Raw genomic sequence first — 15,315 nt, 5'->3', positions numbered from 1 at the left:
CCTCTGCCTCAGGCGCTAGAATAGAATGGCTCTGGTTGCGGCAGAGCAACATCCCAGATGGGCAGAGCATCGCCCCCTGGAGGGCGTGCCAGGTGGATCCTGGTCGGGCGCGTGCGGGAGTCTGCCTGCCTCCCCGTTTCCAGCTTCAGAAAAATACACACACACACACACACACAAAAGAATACAGTCAAAGTTAACACTGATTTTTAGAACAGAACATTAGCACTGTTTTTCAGCAATAACTGACAGCCCAAGAATAAATGCTGCATATTGACAAGCAGGAAATAAAAGAAAATCAAGGAAGGGAAAGTGTCCACATATAAGGTAAAGAACAGGTTAATAGTTTAAGAGAAAGTAAGAAGACTAGAGGTAATGGTGAGAAACAGAATGATGCAGACTGCTGACCATATTTGACTTGCAGGCCATAATCTGCAACCCCTGCACCACAGGATAAAAGTCTAACTTACTTTTCACATAAAAATACCTTTATAATCTAAATGCAATCTATTTCTCTAGTCATAGTATTTAACGTAACTCTGTACTTAGACACAGAATTTTTCAGCTTCCTAAATATTCAATCTAACTAAGGCCTTTCATAACTCTGGGTCTTTATTTCCTTAGGCTTTCTCCATTTTTTTTTTTTTCAGGGACAGAGAGAGAGTCAGAGAGAGGGATAGATAGGGACAGACAGACAGGAATGGAGAGAGATGAGAAGCATCAATCATCAGTTTTTCGTTACAACACCTAAGTTGTTCATTGATTCCTTTCTCATATGTGCCCTGACCAGGGGCCTTCAGCAGACCGAGTAACTCCTTGCTTGAGCCAGAGACCTTGGGTCCAAGCTGGTGAGCTTTTTGCTCAAGCCAGATGAGCCCATGCTCAAGCTGGCAACCTCGGGGTCTTGAACCTGGGTCCTTCTGCATCCCAATCCAATGCTCTTTCCACTGCGCCACCGTCTGGTCAGGCAGGCTTTCTCCATTTTTGAGTTCATAGTTATTTGTCATTCAAAGGCCATTCCAAATGTCATTTCTTTATATACTTTTGACAATTCACCTGAGTGATCTATTACATTTTCTATTGAAAACCTCTTTATTATTCATCTCTCTTTTTATAGGTCTACCTCCTCCAATCCCCACTAATGGAAAGGACAATCTTTTATCCATCTTGGTATTCCTACTTCCCTACACTGGAGCCTAACAGTACCTAGCATATAGGACAAGCTCAATATATATTCATCAATGAAGGAAGTACTTCACACTTTTTTTTTATTCATTTTAGAGAGGAGAGAGAGAAAGGAGGAGGAGCAGGAAGCATCAACTCCCATATGTGCCTTGACTAGACAAGTGCAAGGTTTCAAACCGGTGACCTCAGTGTTCCAGGTTGATGCTTTATCTACTGCGCCACTATAGGTCAGGCCACACTTTTTAATATAAATTTCTATGACTAAGACAAATCATAAAGCTATAACTTAACAGAATACTGGATTCCACTGCTTATGTTTTTTAAAAAAGAAAAAAATGTATTTTAATTTTACTGTGATTTTAAGAGAATTTTCTATTTTACATGCCTGATTGTGTTCATGAGCTGCGCAATTATCTGTTCCATTATATTCTGAAAGCTGTTCTCTTCTTTTTTCTCTAATAAGAATTTTATGAACATCATCTTCCAGTCTATTGAAGAATCCTCCATCATGTGATAAAGTCTGAGAAGAACTCAATTCCTGTCAAAAATGAATTATGATTTACTATCATTCAACATGGAAGTGTATGCATTTAATTAATCTAGTCAGCCACCACTAGAAGGAAAATGAAAAAAAAAAAAAGGATAAGAGACAATCAACCAGCTAATTCTTTTCTTTCTCCAGAAGATAAACAGTAGAGACAGATTTTGAAATGTTTGCTTATTTTTGAGCTGGGTACTACTTGACTTAAAAACATTTTTTAATCCGTCTACCATACAATTTACCCATTTAATGTGCATAATTCAATGGTTTGAAATATGTTCAGAGTTGTACAACCATAACCACAATCAATTTTATGATAGTTTTATCACCCCAAAAAGAAACCCTGAATTTATTAGTGGTTGTTCTCCATTTCCTCCTAATACCTTCTACCTCCCTCAGTTATCTCCTGGGCAAGACTAATCTACTTACTGTCTGTATAGATTTGCTTAATCTGGACATCTGATATAAATAAAATCATATAACATGCGGTCTTTTGTAACTTGGCTTCTTTCATGTAGAGTCAGAGAGAGGGATAGATAGGGACAGACAGACAGGAACGGAGAGAGATGAGAAGCATCAATCATTAGTTTTTCGTTGAGATACCTTAGTTGTTCATTGATTGCTTTCTCATATGTGCCTTGACCGTGGGGCCACAGCAGACCGAGTAACCCCTTGCTCGAATGACCTTGGGTCCAAGCTGGTGAGTTTTGCTCAAAATAAATGAGCCCTCACTCAAGCTGGCGACCTCGTGGTCTTGAACCTGGGTCTTCCGCATCCCAGTCCAACATTCTATCCACTGTGCCACCGCCTGGTCAGGCTGGCAAAATGTTTTCAAGGTTCATCTCTATTATAGCATGTATCACTACTTCATTCCTTATTGCCAAATAATATCCTATTAATAGATACACCACATTTTATTTCTTCATTCATTGGCTAATGAACATTTGGGCTGTTTTCATTTTTGGCTCTTAAGAATAATGCTGTTATAAATATTCATAAACATGTTTTCAAGTCTCCTAACTATAATATATACTTCAAAGTAGAATTGCTGAGACATATGGTAACTATTTTTTTTAATTTTTAAAAATTTTTATTTATTGATTTTAATCAGAGAGGAAGGAAGAGAGAGAGAAAAAGAGACAGAAACAATCCTGTATATGCCCTGACTGGGGATGGAACTTGGTAACTCTGTTTAATCTTTTGAGAAATTGCCAGATGATTTTTCAAAGCAGCCACACCATCTTACAATCATACCAACAGTGTATGAAAATCCTAGCTTCTTGAGTCCTAACAACATTTGTTATTATCTGTCTTTCTTAATTATAGCCACTGGAGTAAGTGTGGAGAGGTACTTCACTGTAGTTTTGAATTGCATTTCTCTGATGCATCATTCAAGTGCTTATTGCACATTTGCATATCTTTTTGAAAATATGTCCACTCATATTTTTGGATCCTTTGCCCTCTTCCTATTTTTATTTTTTTCCTAATTCATTTTTACAATTATACTTTTATTTTTTAACTTAATTTACTGGATGACATTAGTTCACGAAACCATACAGACTTCAACTGTACAACTCAATAAACACCATCTGCACACAGCATGGTAGGTTCATCACCCCAAGCAAAGTTTCTGTCCATCCCCATTTTCCCTGCCTATGCCCACTTCTACTTAGCCCCCACCCCCTTTCTCTCTGGCTTTCACCACACACTGTTGTCTGTGTCTCTGTGTTATGTATGTATGTTCTTTTGCTAATCCTTTTACTTTCTTTCATACTGTCCCCAACAGCTGTCAGTCTGTTCCTTGTATCCATGCCTGTTTCTATTTTATCAGTTTGTTTTGTTCATTAGATTCCACATATAAGCAAGATAATATGGTACTTGTTTTTCTTTGGTTTATTTCACTTAACATAATAATCTCCAGGTCAATCCATGCTGTCACAAAAGGTCAGATTTCCTTCTTTTTTACAGCCACATGGTATTCCATTGTGTAAATGTACCACAACTTTTCTTATCCATTCATCTACTGATGGGCACTCGGGCTGTTTCCAGATCTTTGGCTACTGTAAACAACACTGCAATAAACATAGAGGTGCACATTATTCTTTCAAATTGGTGTTTCGGGTTTCTTTGGCTATATTCCCAGAAGTGAGATTGCTCCTTTGCCCACTTTTTAATTGGATTGCTTTTAATTTTTTTTATTTTTATTTTTGAGTTCTGAGAGTTCTTTATATATTCTGTATACAAGTCTCTTATTAAATATGATCAGCAAATATTTTCTTCCATTCTGTAGGTTGTCTTTTCACATTCTTGATGGTAGTATCCTTTGTATTACAAAAGTTTTAAATTTTGACGAAGTCCAATTTATCCAAGAAACAACTGCATAACTCAAGGTCACAAAGATTTACTCCTATATTTTCTTCTAAGAGCTTTATAGTTTCAGTCTTACATTTAGGTTTGTAATTCATTTTCAGTTTTTTCTTTGTGCATGGTCAGAAGGGGTCCAAATTTATTCTTTTGCATGTAGATTACCGGCATTGTATGTTGAGATTCTTTCTCCACCAAATTCTTTTGGGATCCTTGTTCAAAGTCAGTTGAACATAAATATACTGCTCAAAAAATACAGGATATTTCAATTTGAATATGAAGTGATAAAATATCTCCTAATTCTTGTGAGCAATGTATAAGAGTTTCTTTTCTAGACTCTCAAAAATGTCAACCAATATGGCTACCATTACGCATACCACATGCTTGATTATTTTAGCTTAAAATTGCTCAATCTTTTATAATACATTTAAAAATAATTTTACATAAGTTATATACATCAATGATAGATAAAATCTTATCATAATCTACTCAATTACATAAATCACAAAATTTACATATTTTCCAAGAAAAGCAGCATTGTCTTTCCCACTTTCTTGTCAGAGACTGAAGAAAATAAATGTTTCTCTCCCTCTCACTGGTTTTATCTATATCTTACATTCTTGAGCTATAATACTCCTAATTTTATCCATCTTAATTGAATTTGTGAGCAAATGACCCAAGAGTTCAATGATTGTTCATTCTTCCCCCTTGACACTGTTAGAAAGTGTTTGGGGGAAAATATATATATCAGTGCTTAATACATGTACAAATAACATTAAAAATCTTGGTACAGCACTTTTTATTTTCCAAAAAACTTAACACATCACTTTATTTGAATCTCATCGACACTATAAGAGGTTAATATAACAAGAATTTTTTTCCCACAAAATAATAATCATGGCCTCAGCAAAGTTAAATACCTAGCCCATGAGTCATTTTATTGCAAAGTGGTATAGCTATAACTCTAAATCTACTGTTTAAAAAAATAATTCCAGTATATTCCAGGAAGATTTCATTTCAAAGCAATAAATATAATATCCTTAAAACACTGTTGAGCTTCTGTGGAAGAAATAGCATGATAATGGGAAGTAATCAGCCTCTGGATTTCATGTCCCTAAAGACTGCAGTTCCACAACATAGAAAGAGAGGCACAATTACTGGAACAAACTGACAGCTGTCAGAGGGGAGGGGGCTTGGGGAACAGGGTGAAAGAAAGTAAAGGAATTAAGCAAAAATATATATACATTTATATATACATATACATATACATATATATACATATATATACATATATATATATATAAATAAAACACAATACATAGACACAGACAACAGCGTGGTGACAGCCAGAGGAAAAGGGAGTGGGAGTAGGTAGAGGAGGGCAAAGGGGGGGATATATGATATGTGGATAAAAAGAGAATTTGTTTGGCCCTGGCCGGTTGGCTCAGTGGTAGAGCGTCGGCCTGGCGTGCAGGAATCCTGGGTTCGATTCCTAGCCAGGGCACACAGGAGAGGCGCCCATCTGCTTCTCTACCCCTCCCCCTTCCTTCCTCTCTGTCTCTCTCTTCCCCTCCCACAGCCAAGGCTCCACTGGAGCAAAGTTTGCCCAGGTGCTGAGGATGGCTCTGTGGCCTCTGCCTCAGGCGCTAGAATGGCTCTGGTTGCGACAGAGCGACGCCCCAGATGGGCAGAGCATTGCCCCCTGGTGGGTGTGCCGGGTGGATCCCAGTCGGGCGCATGCGGGAGTCTGTCTGGCTGCCTCCCTGTTTCCGGCTTCAGAAAAATACAAAAAAAAAAAAGAGAATTTGCTTTGGGTAATGGGCGCATGATGCAATATGCAGAGGATGTTTTCTTGAGTTGTACACTTGAAACTTGTATGATTTTGTGAATCAATGTCACCCCAATAAATTCAATTAAAAAAAAAAGCCTGACCAGGCGGTGGCGCAGTGGATAGAGCATCGGACTGGGATGTGGAAGACCCAAGTTCTAGACCCCAAAGTCACCAGCTTGAGCGCGGACTCATCTGGTTTGAGCAAGGCTCACCAGCTTGAGCCCAAGGTCACTGGCTCGAGCAAAGGATCACTCGGTCTGCTGTAGCCCCCCAGGTCAAGGCACATATGAGAAATCAATCAATGAACAACTAAGGAACCGCAATGAAGAATTGATGTTTCTCATCTCATCTCCCTTCCTGTCTGTTTGTCCCTCTCTCTGTCTCTGCCACACACAAAAAAATAAATAAAATCACGAAGCCAGAGTACACAATTATTGCATTAAAAAAAAGACTGCAGTTCCAGCAGTATCCTGCCCTTTTTTTATTTTTTACAGGGACAGAGAGAGAGTCAGAGAGAGAGAGGGATAGACAGGGACAGACAGACAGGAATGGAGAGAGATGAGAAGCATCAATCATCAGTTTTTCATTGCGACACCTTAGTTGTTCATTGATTGCTCTCTCATATGTGCCTTGACCGGGGGCCTTCAGCAGACCCAGTAACTCCTTGCTGGAGCCAGCAACCTTGGGTCCAAGCTGGTGAACCTTGCTCAAACCAGATAAGCTCGCACTCAAGCTGGCGACCTCGGGGTCTCGAACCTGGGTCCTTCCGCATCCCATTCCAACGCTCTATCCACTGCGCCACTGCCTGGTCAGTATCCTGCTTTTTTGATAGCTGCTACCATTAGCAGCATGTTTATTCCAAAGGATACTTTTTTTTTGAGTCTTATTTGATGAATCATAAAATTTCCTTTAAGTCTAAGAATATAATCTTTCAAAAGATACCTTGACAAAAGACTAAAGGAAAAAGAAGCACCCTCCCCCCCAACATACACCCCAAGAGGAAAAAGACAAAAATGTGGCAAACATAAGAACACAAATTTTAAATTTAATGTCTAGCCAATTCAATTTCAATTTACCTCAAATTTTGAACACTTACTGTATGCCAAGCGTATAATGAAAATGACAGCATATGGTGGTTCTGTAAGTATAGCCCGATAGATCATTGGAACATAACTGAGAGTCTAGACAAAAGCTTTTACATTTATAGTAAATCTATTTTTTTTAGAGTAAATCTATTTTTAATGTGTAAGGTACTTCATTAAGAAAGCAAAACTGTTTTCAACAAATTGTGCTAGGACTAGATTTATACATGCCAAAAGGTGAATATGGGCTCTTTCTTCATAACATATGCAGATATTAACTCAAAAATGGATCAAAGAGAGGATTCTGGGAAGATAGCAGAGTAAGAAGCACCAGTAATCTACAGTGTGTCCGTAAAGTCATGGTGCACTTTTGACCCATCACAGGAAAGCAACAAAAGACAATAGAAACGTGAAATCTGCACCAAATAAAAGGAAAACTCTCCCAACTTCATACCTATTCAATGCAGTTCGATGTGAGCTCATGCACAGATTTTTTACCGCTCCTTAGGTAGCTATCTTGTATAGCATCTACAGACTCATCACTGACTGACGGCCTACCAGAATGGGGTTTCTCCACCAAACTGCTGGTTTCCTTCAACTACTTATCCCACCGAGTATTATTCCTATGTGGTGGCACTTCATTATAAACGCGCCGACATTCACGTTGCACTTTTGTCACGGATTCTAATTTAGTGAACCACAGAACACACTGAACTTTCCTCTGTACCATCCACATCTCAACTGGCATGGCCATGGGCTGCTCTGCTGTATATATGGTGTTACGTCATCATCTGCGCATGCGCAGATGTTGGCACATCATCCAGCAGAAACTGGGAGGGTTTTCCTATTATTTGGTGCAGATTTCACATATCTATCGTCTTTTGTTGCTTTCCTGTGACCAGTCAAAAGTGTACCATGACATGACGAACACACTGTACTTCCCCACCTACACAACAACTGTAATGGCAGAATCTGTCTGATATGAACTATTTTGGGACTCTGAATTCTAATGAAGACTTGCAATATCCAGGGGAAGTCTTAGATGGTAAACTGCAATTAATTTCAATCAATATCAGCTCTGAGCATAGTAACAGTTATGATTCACTACCTCATTCATGTAATAGGCAGCTATGTGCATGTTCTAGAGCAGCTTGCTCATGGGAGCTAGGGTGGGCAAAAATAAATTAAAAAAGTAATTGTGGCCTGACCAGGCGGTGGCACAGTGGACAGAGCGTCAGACTGGGATGAGGAGGACCCAGGTTCGAGACCTCGAGGTCGCCAGCTTGAGCGCGGGCTCATCTGGTTTAAGCAAAAAGCCCACCACCTTGAACCCAGGGTCGCTGGCTCCAGCAAGGGGTTACTCGGTCTGCTGAAGGCCTGCGGTACAGCACATATGAGAAAGCAATCAATGAACAACTAAGGTTGTCGCAGTGAAAAACTGATGATTGATTCTTCTCATCTCTCTCCGTTCCTGTCTGTCTGTCCCTATCTATCCCTCTCACTGACTCTGACTCTGTAAAAAAAAAAAAAAAAAGTAATTGTGCTCTGGTCACTGACTGCTGCTTCTGATCAGAGCTCAGAAGTGCAGACAAAGAGACAGGAGGCAGGCAGGTGTTTTTGTCGTACCCCCTCCCCATTATTGCAAAAGTCCCATTCACTCCAGCTGAAGTGACTTCCAGTAGATTTAAAGGGCTAGGGTCCTTTTATATGTATTTTCCGATGGCTTTAGGCGAACCCTGTGTTTTGGTCGTTCAACCCCCACCGAGGTCCCGATCCACAGGTTGAGAACCGCTGACCTAGAGGGTATTATGCTAAGTGAAATAAGCCAGTCAGAGAAAGACATATACCATATAATATCACTCATATATGGAATCTAATGAACAAAATGAACAAACAAGAAAATACAGACAGGCCCTGGCCGGTTGGCTCAGCGGTAGAGTGTTGGCCTGGCGTGCAGGGGACATGGGTTCGATTCCTGGCCAGGGCACATAGGAGAAGCACCCATTTGCTTCTCCACCCCTCCCCCTCTCCTTCCTCTCTGTCTCTTCCCCTCCGGCAGCCGAGGCTCCATTGGAGCAAAGATGGCCCGGGCGCTGGGGATGGCTCCTTGGCCTCTGCCCCAGGCGCTAGAGTGGCTCTGGTCGCGACAGAGCGATGCCCCGGAGGGGCAGAGCATCGCCCCCTGGTGGGCAGAGCATCGCCCCTGGTGGGTGTGTGGGGTGGATCCCGGTCGGGTGCATGCGGGAGTCTGTCTGACTGTGTCTCCCCGTTTCCAGCTTCAAAAAAATACAAAAAAAAAAAAAAAAAAAAAAGAAGTCACAAGGGAAATAAGATACTTAGAGGCAAATAAAAACCAAAACATTGGCCCTGGCCGGTTGGCTCAGCGGTAGAGCGTTGGCCTGGCGTTCAGGGGACCCAGGTTCGATTCCCGGCCAGGGCACATGGGAGAGGCGTCCATTTGCTTCTCCCCCCCCCCCTTCCTCTCTGTCTCTCTCTTCCCCTCCCGCAGCCGAGGCTCCATTGGAGCAAAGACAGCCTGGGCGCTGGGGATGGCTCCTCGGCCTCTGCCCCAGGCGCTGGAGTGGCTCTGGTCGCAATGGAGCGACGCCCCAGAGGGGCAGAGCATCGCCCCCTGGTGGGCGTGCCGGGTGGATCCTGGTCGGGCGCATGCGGGAGTCTGTCTGACTGTCTCTCCCCATTTCCAGCTTCAGATTAAAAAAAAAAAAAAAAAAAAAAGATAAATTATAAAAACAAAACATTGAATTACATAGAAGAAAACATAGGCATTAAACTATGTACCTTGACCATAGAGAACATTTTCATGAATTAGACCCAAAAGGCAAGGGAAGTAAAGGCAAAAATAAATGAATGGAATTATATTAAACTAAAAAGTTTCTTCAAAGCAAAAGAAACCAACAACAAAACAAAAAGGCAGCCAACCACATGGGAGATGATATTCACATGTAACAGCTCTGATAAGGTTTAATATCCAAAAATATAAAGAACTCACAAAACTCCGCAATTAACAAGCAAACAATCCAATTAAAAAATGGGGACCTGTGGTGGCACAGTGGATAAAGCGTCAACCTGGAAACACTGAGTTTGCCGGTTCAAAACCCTGGGCTTGCCTGGTCAAGGCGCATATGGGAGTTGATGCCTTCTGCTCCTCCCCCCTTCTCTCTCTCTCTCTTTCCTCTCTATAATGAATAAATAAAATCTAAAAAAAAAAAACAAAAAAATGGGGAGAGGATCTGAACAGACACTTCTCCCATGAAGACGTACAAACAAATTCATATATGAAAAGATGCTCATCTTCACTAGCTATTAGAGAAAGGCAAATCAAAACGACAATCAGATACCCCTCACACCTGTTAGATTGGCTATTATCAACAAGACAGGTAATAGATGTTGGAGATGTTGTGGAGAAAAAGGAACCCTATTCACTGCTGGTGGGAATGTAAACTGATACAGCCATTATGGAAGAAAGTATGGTGGTTCCTTAGAAAATTAAGAATAGAACTACCACATGACCCAGCAATTCCTCTACTGATTATTTGCCAAAGAAACCTAAAAAAATTGGTATGCAAGGACACATGCACCCTCATGTTCATCGCAGCATTATTCATGGTGACCAACACATGGAAACAACCCACGTGTCCATCAACAGAAAACTGGATAAAGAAGATGTGGTACATATATACAATGAAATATTACTCAGCCAGAAGAAGTGATGACATCGGATCATTTACAACAACATGGATGGACCTTGAGACCATTATACTAAAAGGAATAAGTAAATCAGAAAAAGCTAAGACCTATATGATTTCACACATCAGTGGGATATAAAACTGAGACTCACTGGCATGAATAAAAGTGAAGTGGTTACCAAGAGGAGGGGGGTGGGAAGAGGCGAGTAAAGAGGGACAAATATACGGTGATAAAAAATTATTTGACTTTGGGTGATGGGCACACAACACAATCAAAGTTCAAATGCTACAGAAATGTATATCTGAAACCTATGTGCTCTTATAAAGAAAAAACAATGAAACCAAAAGTTGGTTCTTCAAGCAGGCTGATTGCTTTCAGCAGGGGAGAGCTAAAAGTATATGTCAGATGTTAGTGGTGGAGGGATTGAATAAAAAAAAGAAAAAACTCAAGGACGCAAAAAAACAGTGTCATGACTAAGGGGTGGAGGAAGGTGTTGGAGTGTACGGGGGGATAAACAGTGATGAACAGAGACCTGACTTGGGGTAGTGAATACACACTACAGTGTACAGATGATGCGTTGTAGAATTGGGCACCTGAAACCCGTATAATTTTGTTAACCCAATAGTTTAATAAAAAAATAAAGTTGGTTGTTCAAAAAGATCAATAAAATTGACAAATCTTTAGCTATATAGACAAAAAAAGAGACTCAATTTACAAAAATCAAAAATAAAAATGGTTCTACAGAAATTCTGATTGTACAGAAATAAGGACTGTGAGAGTACTATGAACTGTATGTCAAATAAATTGGATAACCAAAATGAAACAGTTTAATTCCTAGAAACACAAAACCTACCAAGACTATATTCCTAATAACAGAAAATCTGAACAGAACTATAACTAGTAATGAGATTGAATTAGTAATCAAGTTTACCAATGAAGAAAAGCCCAGGACCTGTGGCTTCCCTGGTGAATTCTACCAAACATTTAAAGAATACAAGAGAACCACAGACAATACCCCTTATATAAATATCAATGCAAAATCAATAAAATACTAGCAAACAGAATTCAGCAGAATACTGAAAGCAAACACTCTGTCCAAGTTAACCCAGTAACATGCAAACTGCAAAATGCTTTATCTATATCTGCCATTTCTCTTTTGCCACACTTGGCTGCTTTGAACTTATTCCAAGAGGAAATCTAAATGACGTTCTTCTTGTTTGTTCGTTTTAAAGACAGAGGGAGGGAGGAAGGGAAGGAGAGAGGAAGAAAGAAACATAGATTCATTGTTCCACTTACTTATACAACCATTAGTTGGTTCTTATACCTGCCCTGACCTGGGATTGAACCCTAGCCAGCTGAGCTACCAAGCCAGGGCTTAATGGTGTTCTTTAAATGAGCTCTTATATTAAAGATGATATAGCATGTGTGGTAAATCTACTTTCTCCTCTTCCCTGGGGTAGGTCCTGATGGAGTCAAGTCTTGAACTTGACTTTAAAAAATTACTTAATAAGAAGCCCTTACAATGCAATTACTACTATGCTATATGCATGAGCCACTCTCACAGAACTCATAATCTACTGACAAAAACTACCACATACAATAACAATTATTAAGCATTCTTCTTTACACATCAGCAATGGCAAATACCTGTAAGCAAGCAGCCACATACTCCTCTTTTATAAATGACAAACATAATTAACTGATAGTGGCCCATTTTCTTACTGAGCAAGTATGCAGTCTCAGAATTCTTCTCAATGCAAAGCTTCGTGAAGGCCCTAACAATATGCTTGAACTAGCAGAAAAAAATAAGAAATCTGTGTGCCTCTATTATAAAAGCTGTAAAAATACACAGAAGCAGCAGACAAAACAATAAGGCTAGGATGGTTTTAGTGAGAAGGCAGAACATTCACTCATTATCCAACATTCACTTATATTACCTACCATGTGACAGAAATTAGGACTACCAGGGAAACTAAATCAACAAGATATAGTCCCATACTTCCAAGAACTCAATTTCTAGTGAAAGAGCAAAACAACAATAAAATAGGCTGGGTTTTTGTTTTTTCCAGAGACAGAGAGTCAGATAGAGGGATAGACAGGACACACAGACAGGAACGGAGAAAGATGAGAAGCATCAATCATCAGTTTTTCGTTGCGAGACCTCGGGGTCTTGAACCTGGGTCCTCTGCATCCCAGTCCGACACTCTATCCACTGCGCCACTGCCTGGTCAGGCAAAATAGGCTGTTGAAGACTATGAAGTATACACAAGGTATCCCAGGCATCTAAATAATACCATGATCAGAAAAAGCTTCCATGAAAAAGTACCTGTTTGGCTAACTTCTGAAGCATAGTCAGCCAAATAAAAATTTTAAAGCTATTGAATGGTACTAGGACAGGAATTAAGAAGGCCAGATAAAAGTGGAACTAAATAGAAAGGAGTTGCTATGAGATACTTAACCTAGAACTGACATTTAGAAAGGCAACACATTAAAATTAAAAACAAACAAAACAATGTTAAGGACCAAATAATGCTCTTTAAAAGGCATGGTCGCCTGACCAGGCGGTGGCGCAGTGGATAGAGCGTCGGACTGGGATGCAGAGGACCCAGGTTCAAGACCCCGAGGTCGCCAGCTTGAGCGCGGGCTCATCTGGTTTGAGCAAAAGCCCACCAGCTTGAACCCAAGGTTGCTGGCTCCAGCAGGGGGTTACTTGGTCTGCTGAAGGCCCGCGGTCAAGGCACATATGAGAAAGCAATCAATGAACAACTAAGGTGTTGCATCGTGCAATGAAAAACTAATGATTGATGCTTCTCATCTCTCTCCGTTCCTGTCTGTCTGTCCCTGTCTATCCCTCTCTCTGACTGTCTCTGTAAAAAAAAAATTAATTAATTAAAAAAAAAAAAAGGGCATGGTCACCCTTGGCCAGGTGGCTCAGTGGATACATCATCGTCCTGGTTCACCAAGGTCACAGGTTAAATCCCCAGTCAAGGCCCATACAAGAAGCAATCAGTATACAACTAAATGAAACAACTAAGTAAAACAATAAGTTGATGCTTCTCTAATATTAATAAAAAATAAATAAAAGGTGTGGTCAGTTGAGGTTTTTAAGAGGTATATACAAGTTATCTACTCTATTATTCAGCGTACTTGTCTAGAATTCTCTTAGGATGTTTTTCACCACACTGAGTAAAGGGTAGGGGACTGGTGTAGCAGTGGCAACCAACAGCTCCTGAACATTTAATGAAGAAAAACTGTTTTCCTCCTCTCTCCTGCAAATGTAATTTTTATTCTAATTGTTTCAGGGTGAGAGAAATTACAAAGAACTGGGACTGGAAAAAAAGTACTGAGACTAATAACACACAGTCATGAATTGTGTAGAGTGGAGAAAGGAAAAAAGGAATGATGAAATTAACCTGAGAACAAGTTTGGCTAGCAATCAGACGAATGAACAGGCAATTCAAGTAATCCTAGTCTCCCAGCAATAACTTAAAAAATATTTTCTCTTTTGAATTTTATCCAGTAAACAACTGATTTAAGAGGGGATGGGAAGATTGTATATCATTCTCCACAGAGGTTACAAATTTTAGATACCCATGAAAAAAACATCTCCTGATATTAGTGAAATGTTAAAGATGAAAAGAATTTAGTCAGTTATTCAGCATGAAATATAACAAAGACAGGAATATTTTTTAAGAGAAAACATTTCATTTTAGAGTTGAAATCAGAATATTTTTCAGATTTCTTTTTTTAAATCTCAAAAAAAACGGCTTTCCTAAATTACTAAAGCAACGGCTTAGCCATTTAAATAAATATTCTGGTCCCTGAAAGTAATTAATACCTCTAGTGAAAATGAAACATAACCTTGGTTAGTGTCAAGAATAATATGAATTTCATTTTCTTCTGACTGATTTCTTAACACATTGTTGACTGGCAATTTTACACAGAAGCATGTTACCAGCTATTTTTTCGTAATTGAGTATGAAAGTAAAACAAGCTAAATAAACTTCAGTATACTTTATTTATACATAATGAACTTAAATGAAACTTTGTACATATCTGCTACATATTATATTTTATACATATATATTTTAGTATTTTTTTGGTGTGGTATAGCAATCACCTACGGGTAATGGTACGCAACATGTTTTACAAATATATCTGGTTTCGCTGTGCTTTCCTTTTGAAACACATACTTTACACGTTCTAGTTGGATTAAACACGACGAAGAAAGATTTTACAGTATCCTTGATATGTATGTTCACACTGCGAGCATTTAGAAGATAGTCCAAGTTTAGATGGCTCAACACTGATTTGTTTTTGTTTACCGTACCTTTGATTTTGTGATCTCACGCTTGGAGGAGTGGGAAGGAGTCCGCATGAGAATATAGAACGGTCTGCTGTTTTTTGAATTTCACCCTTCAGGGTGAAGAGTCACAAATACAATAATCCTGTATTACCCTGAGTTTCAAAAATTGAAATAGTGCCAACACGAGTTAACTCGTGAACGGTCAACAATGTGTTAAAATAGTTATGTAGAAAATAAATTGGCTTTGGCCAGTTGGCTCAGTGGTAGAGCGTCGGCCTGGCGTGCGGAAGTCCCGGGTTCG

At 39.6% G+C, this 15,315-nt stretch overlaps 1 protein-coding gene across 5 annotated transcripts in view; it reads right to left on the bottom strand.

Annotated features, from left to right (window-relative positions):
• GKAP1 (G kinase anchoring protein 1) overlaps positions 1 to 15,315 on the bottom strand; it is an 88,019-nt gene that overhangs the window by 28,373 nt on the left and 44,331 nt on the right. For 3 of the 5 annotated variants that reach the window (XM_066367903.1, XM_066367901.1, XM_066367900.1), the window contains one exon: positions 1,564 to 1,720. The exons of the other annotated variants lie outside the window; for them this stretch is intronic. In XM_066367903.1, coding sequence (XP_066224000.1) covers positions 1,564 to 1,720 — 157 coding nt within the window. The remainder of the gene's footprint in view (positions 1 to 1,563; positions 1,721 to 15,315) is intronic. 5 annotated transcript variants of the gene reach the window in all.

The sequence above is a fragment of the Saccopteryx leptura genome, chromosome 2, assembly GCF_036850995.1.
Source record: "Saccopteryx leptura isolate mSacLep1 chromosome 2, mSacLep1_pri_phased_curated, whole genome shotgun sequence".
Lineage (NCBI taxonomy): Eukaryota > Metazoa > Chordata > Mammalia > Chiroptera > Emballonuridae > Saccopteryx > Saccopteryx leptura.
This window is presented reverse-complemented; position numbering and strand designations above follow the sequence as displayed.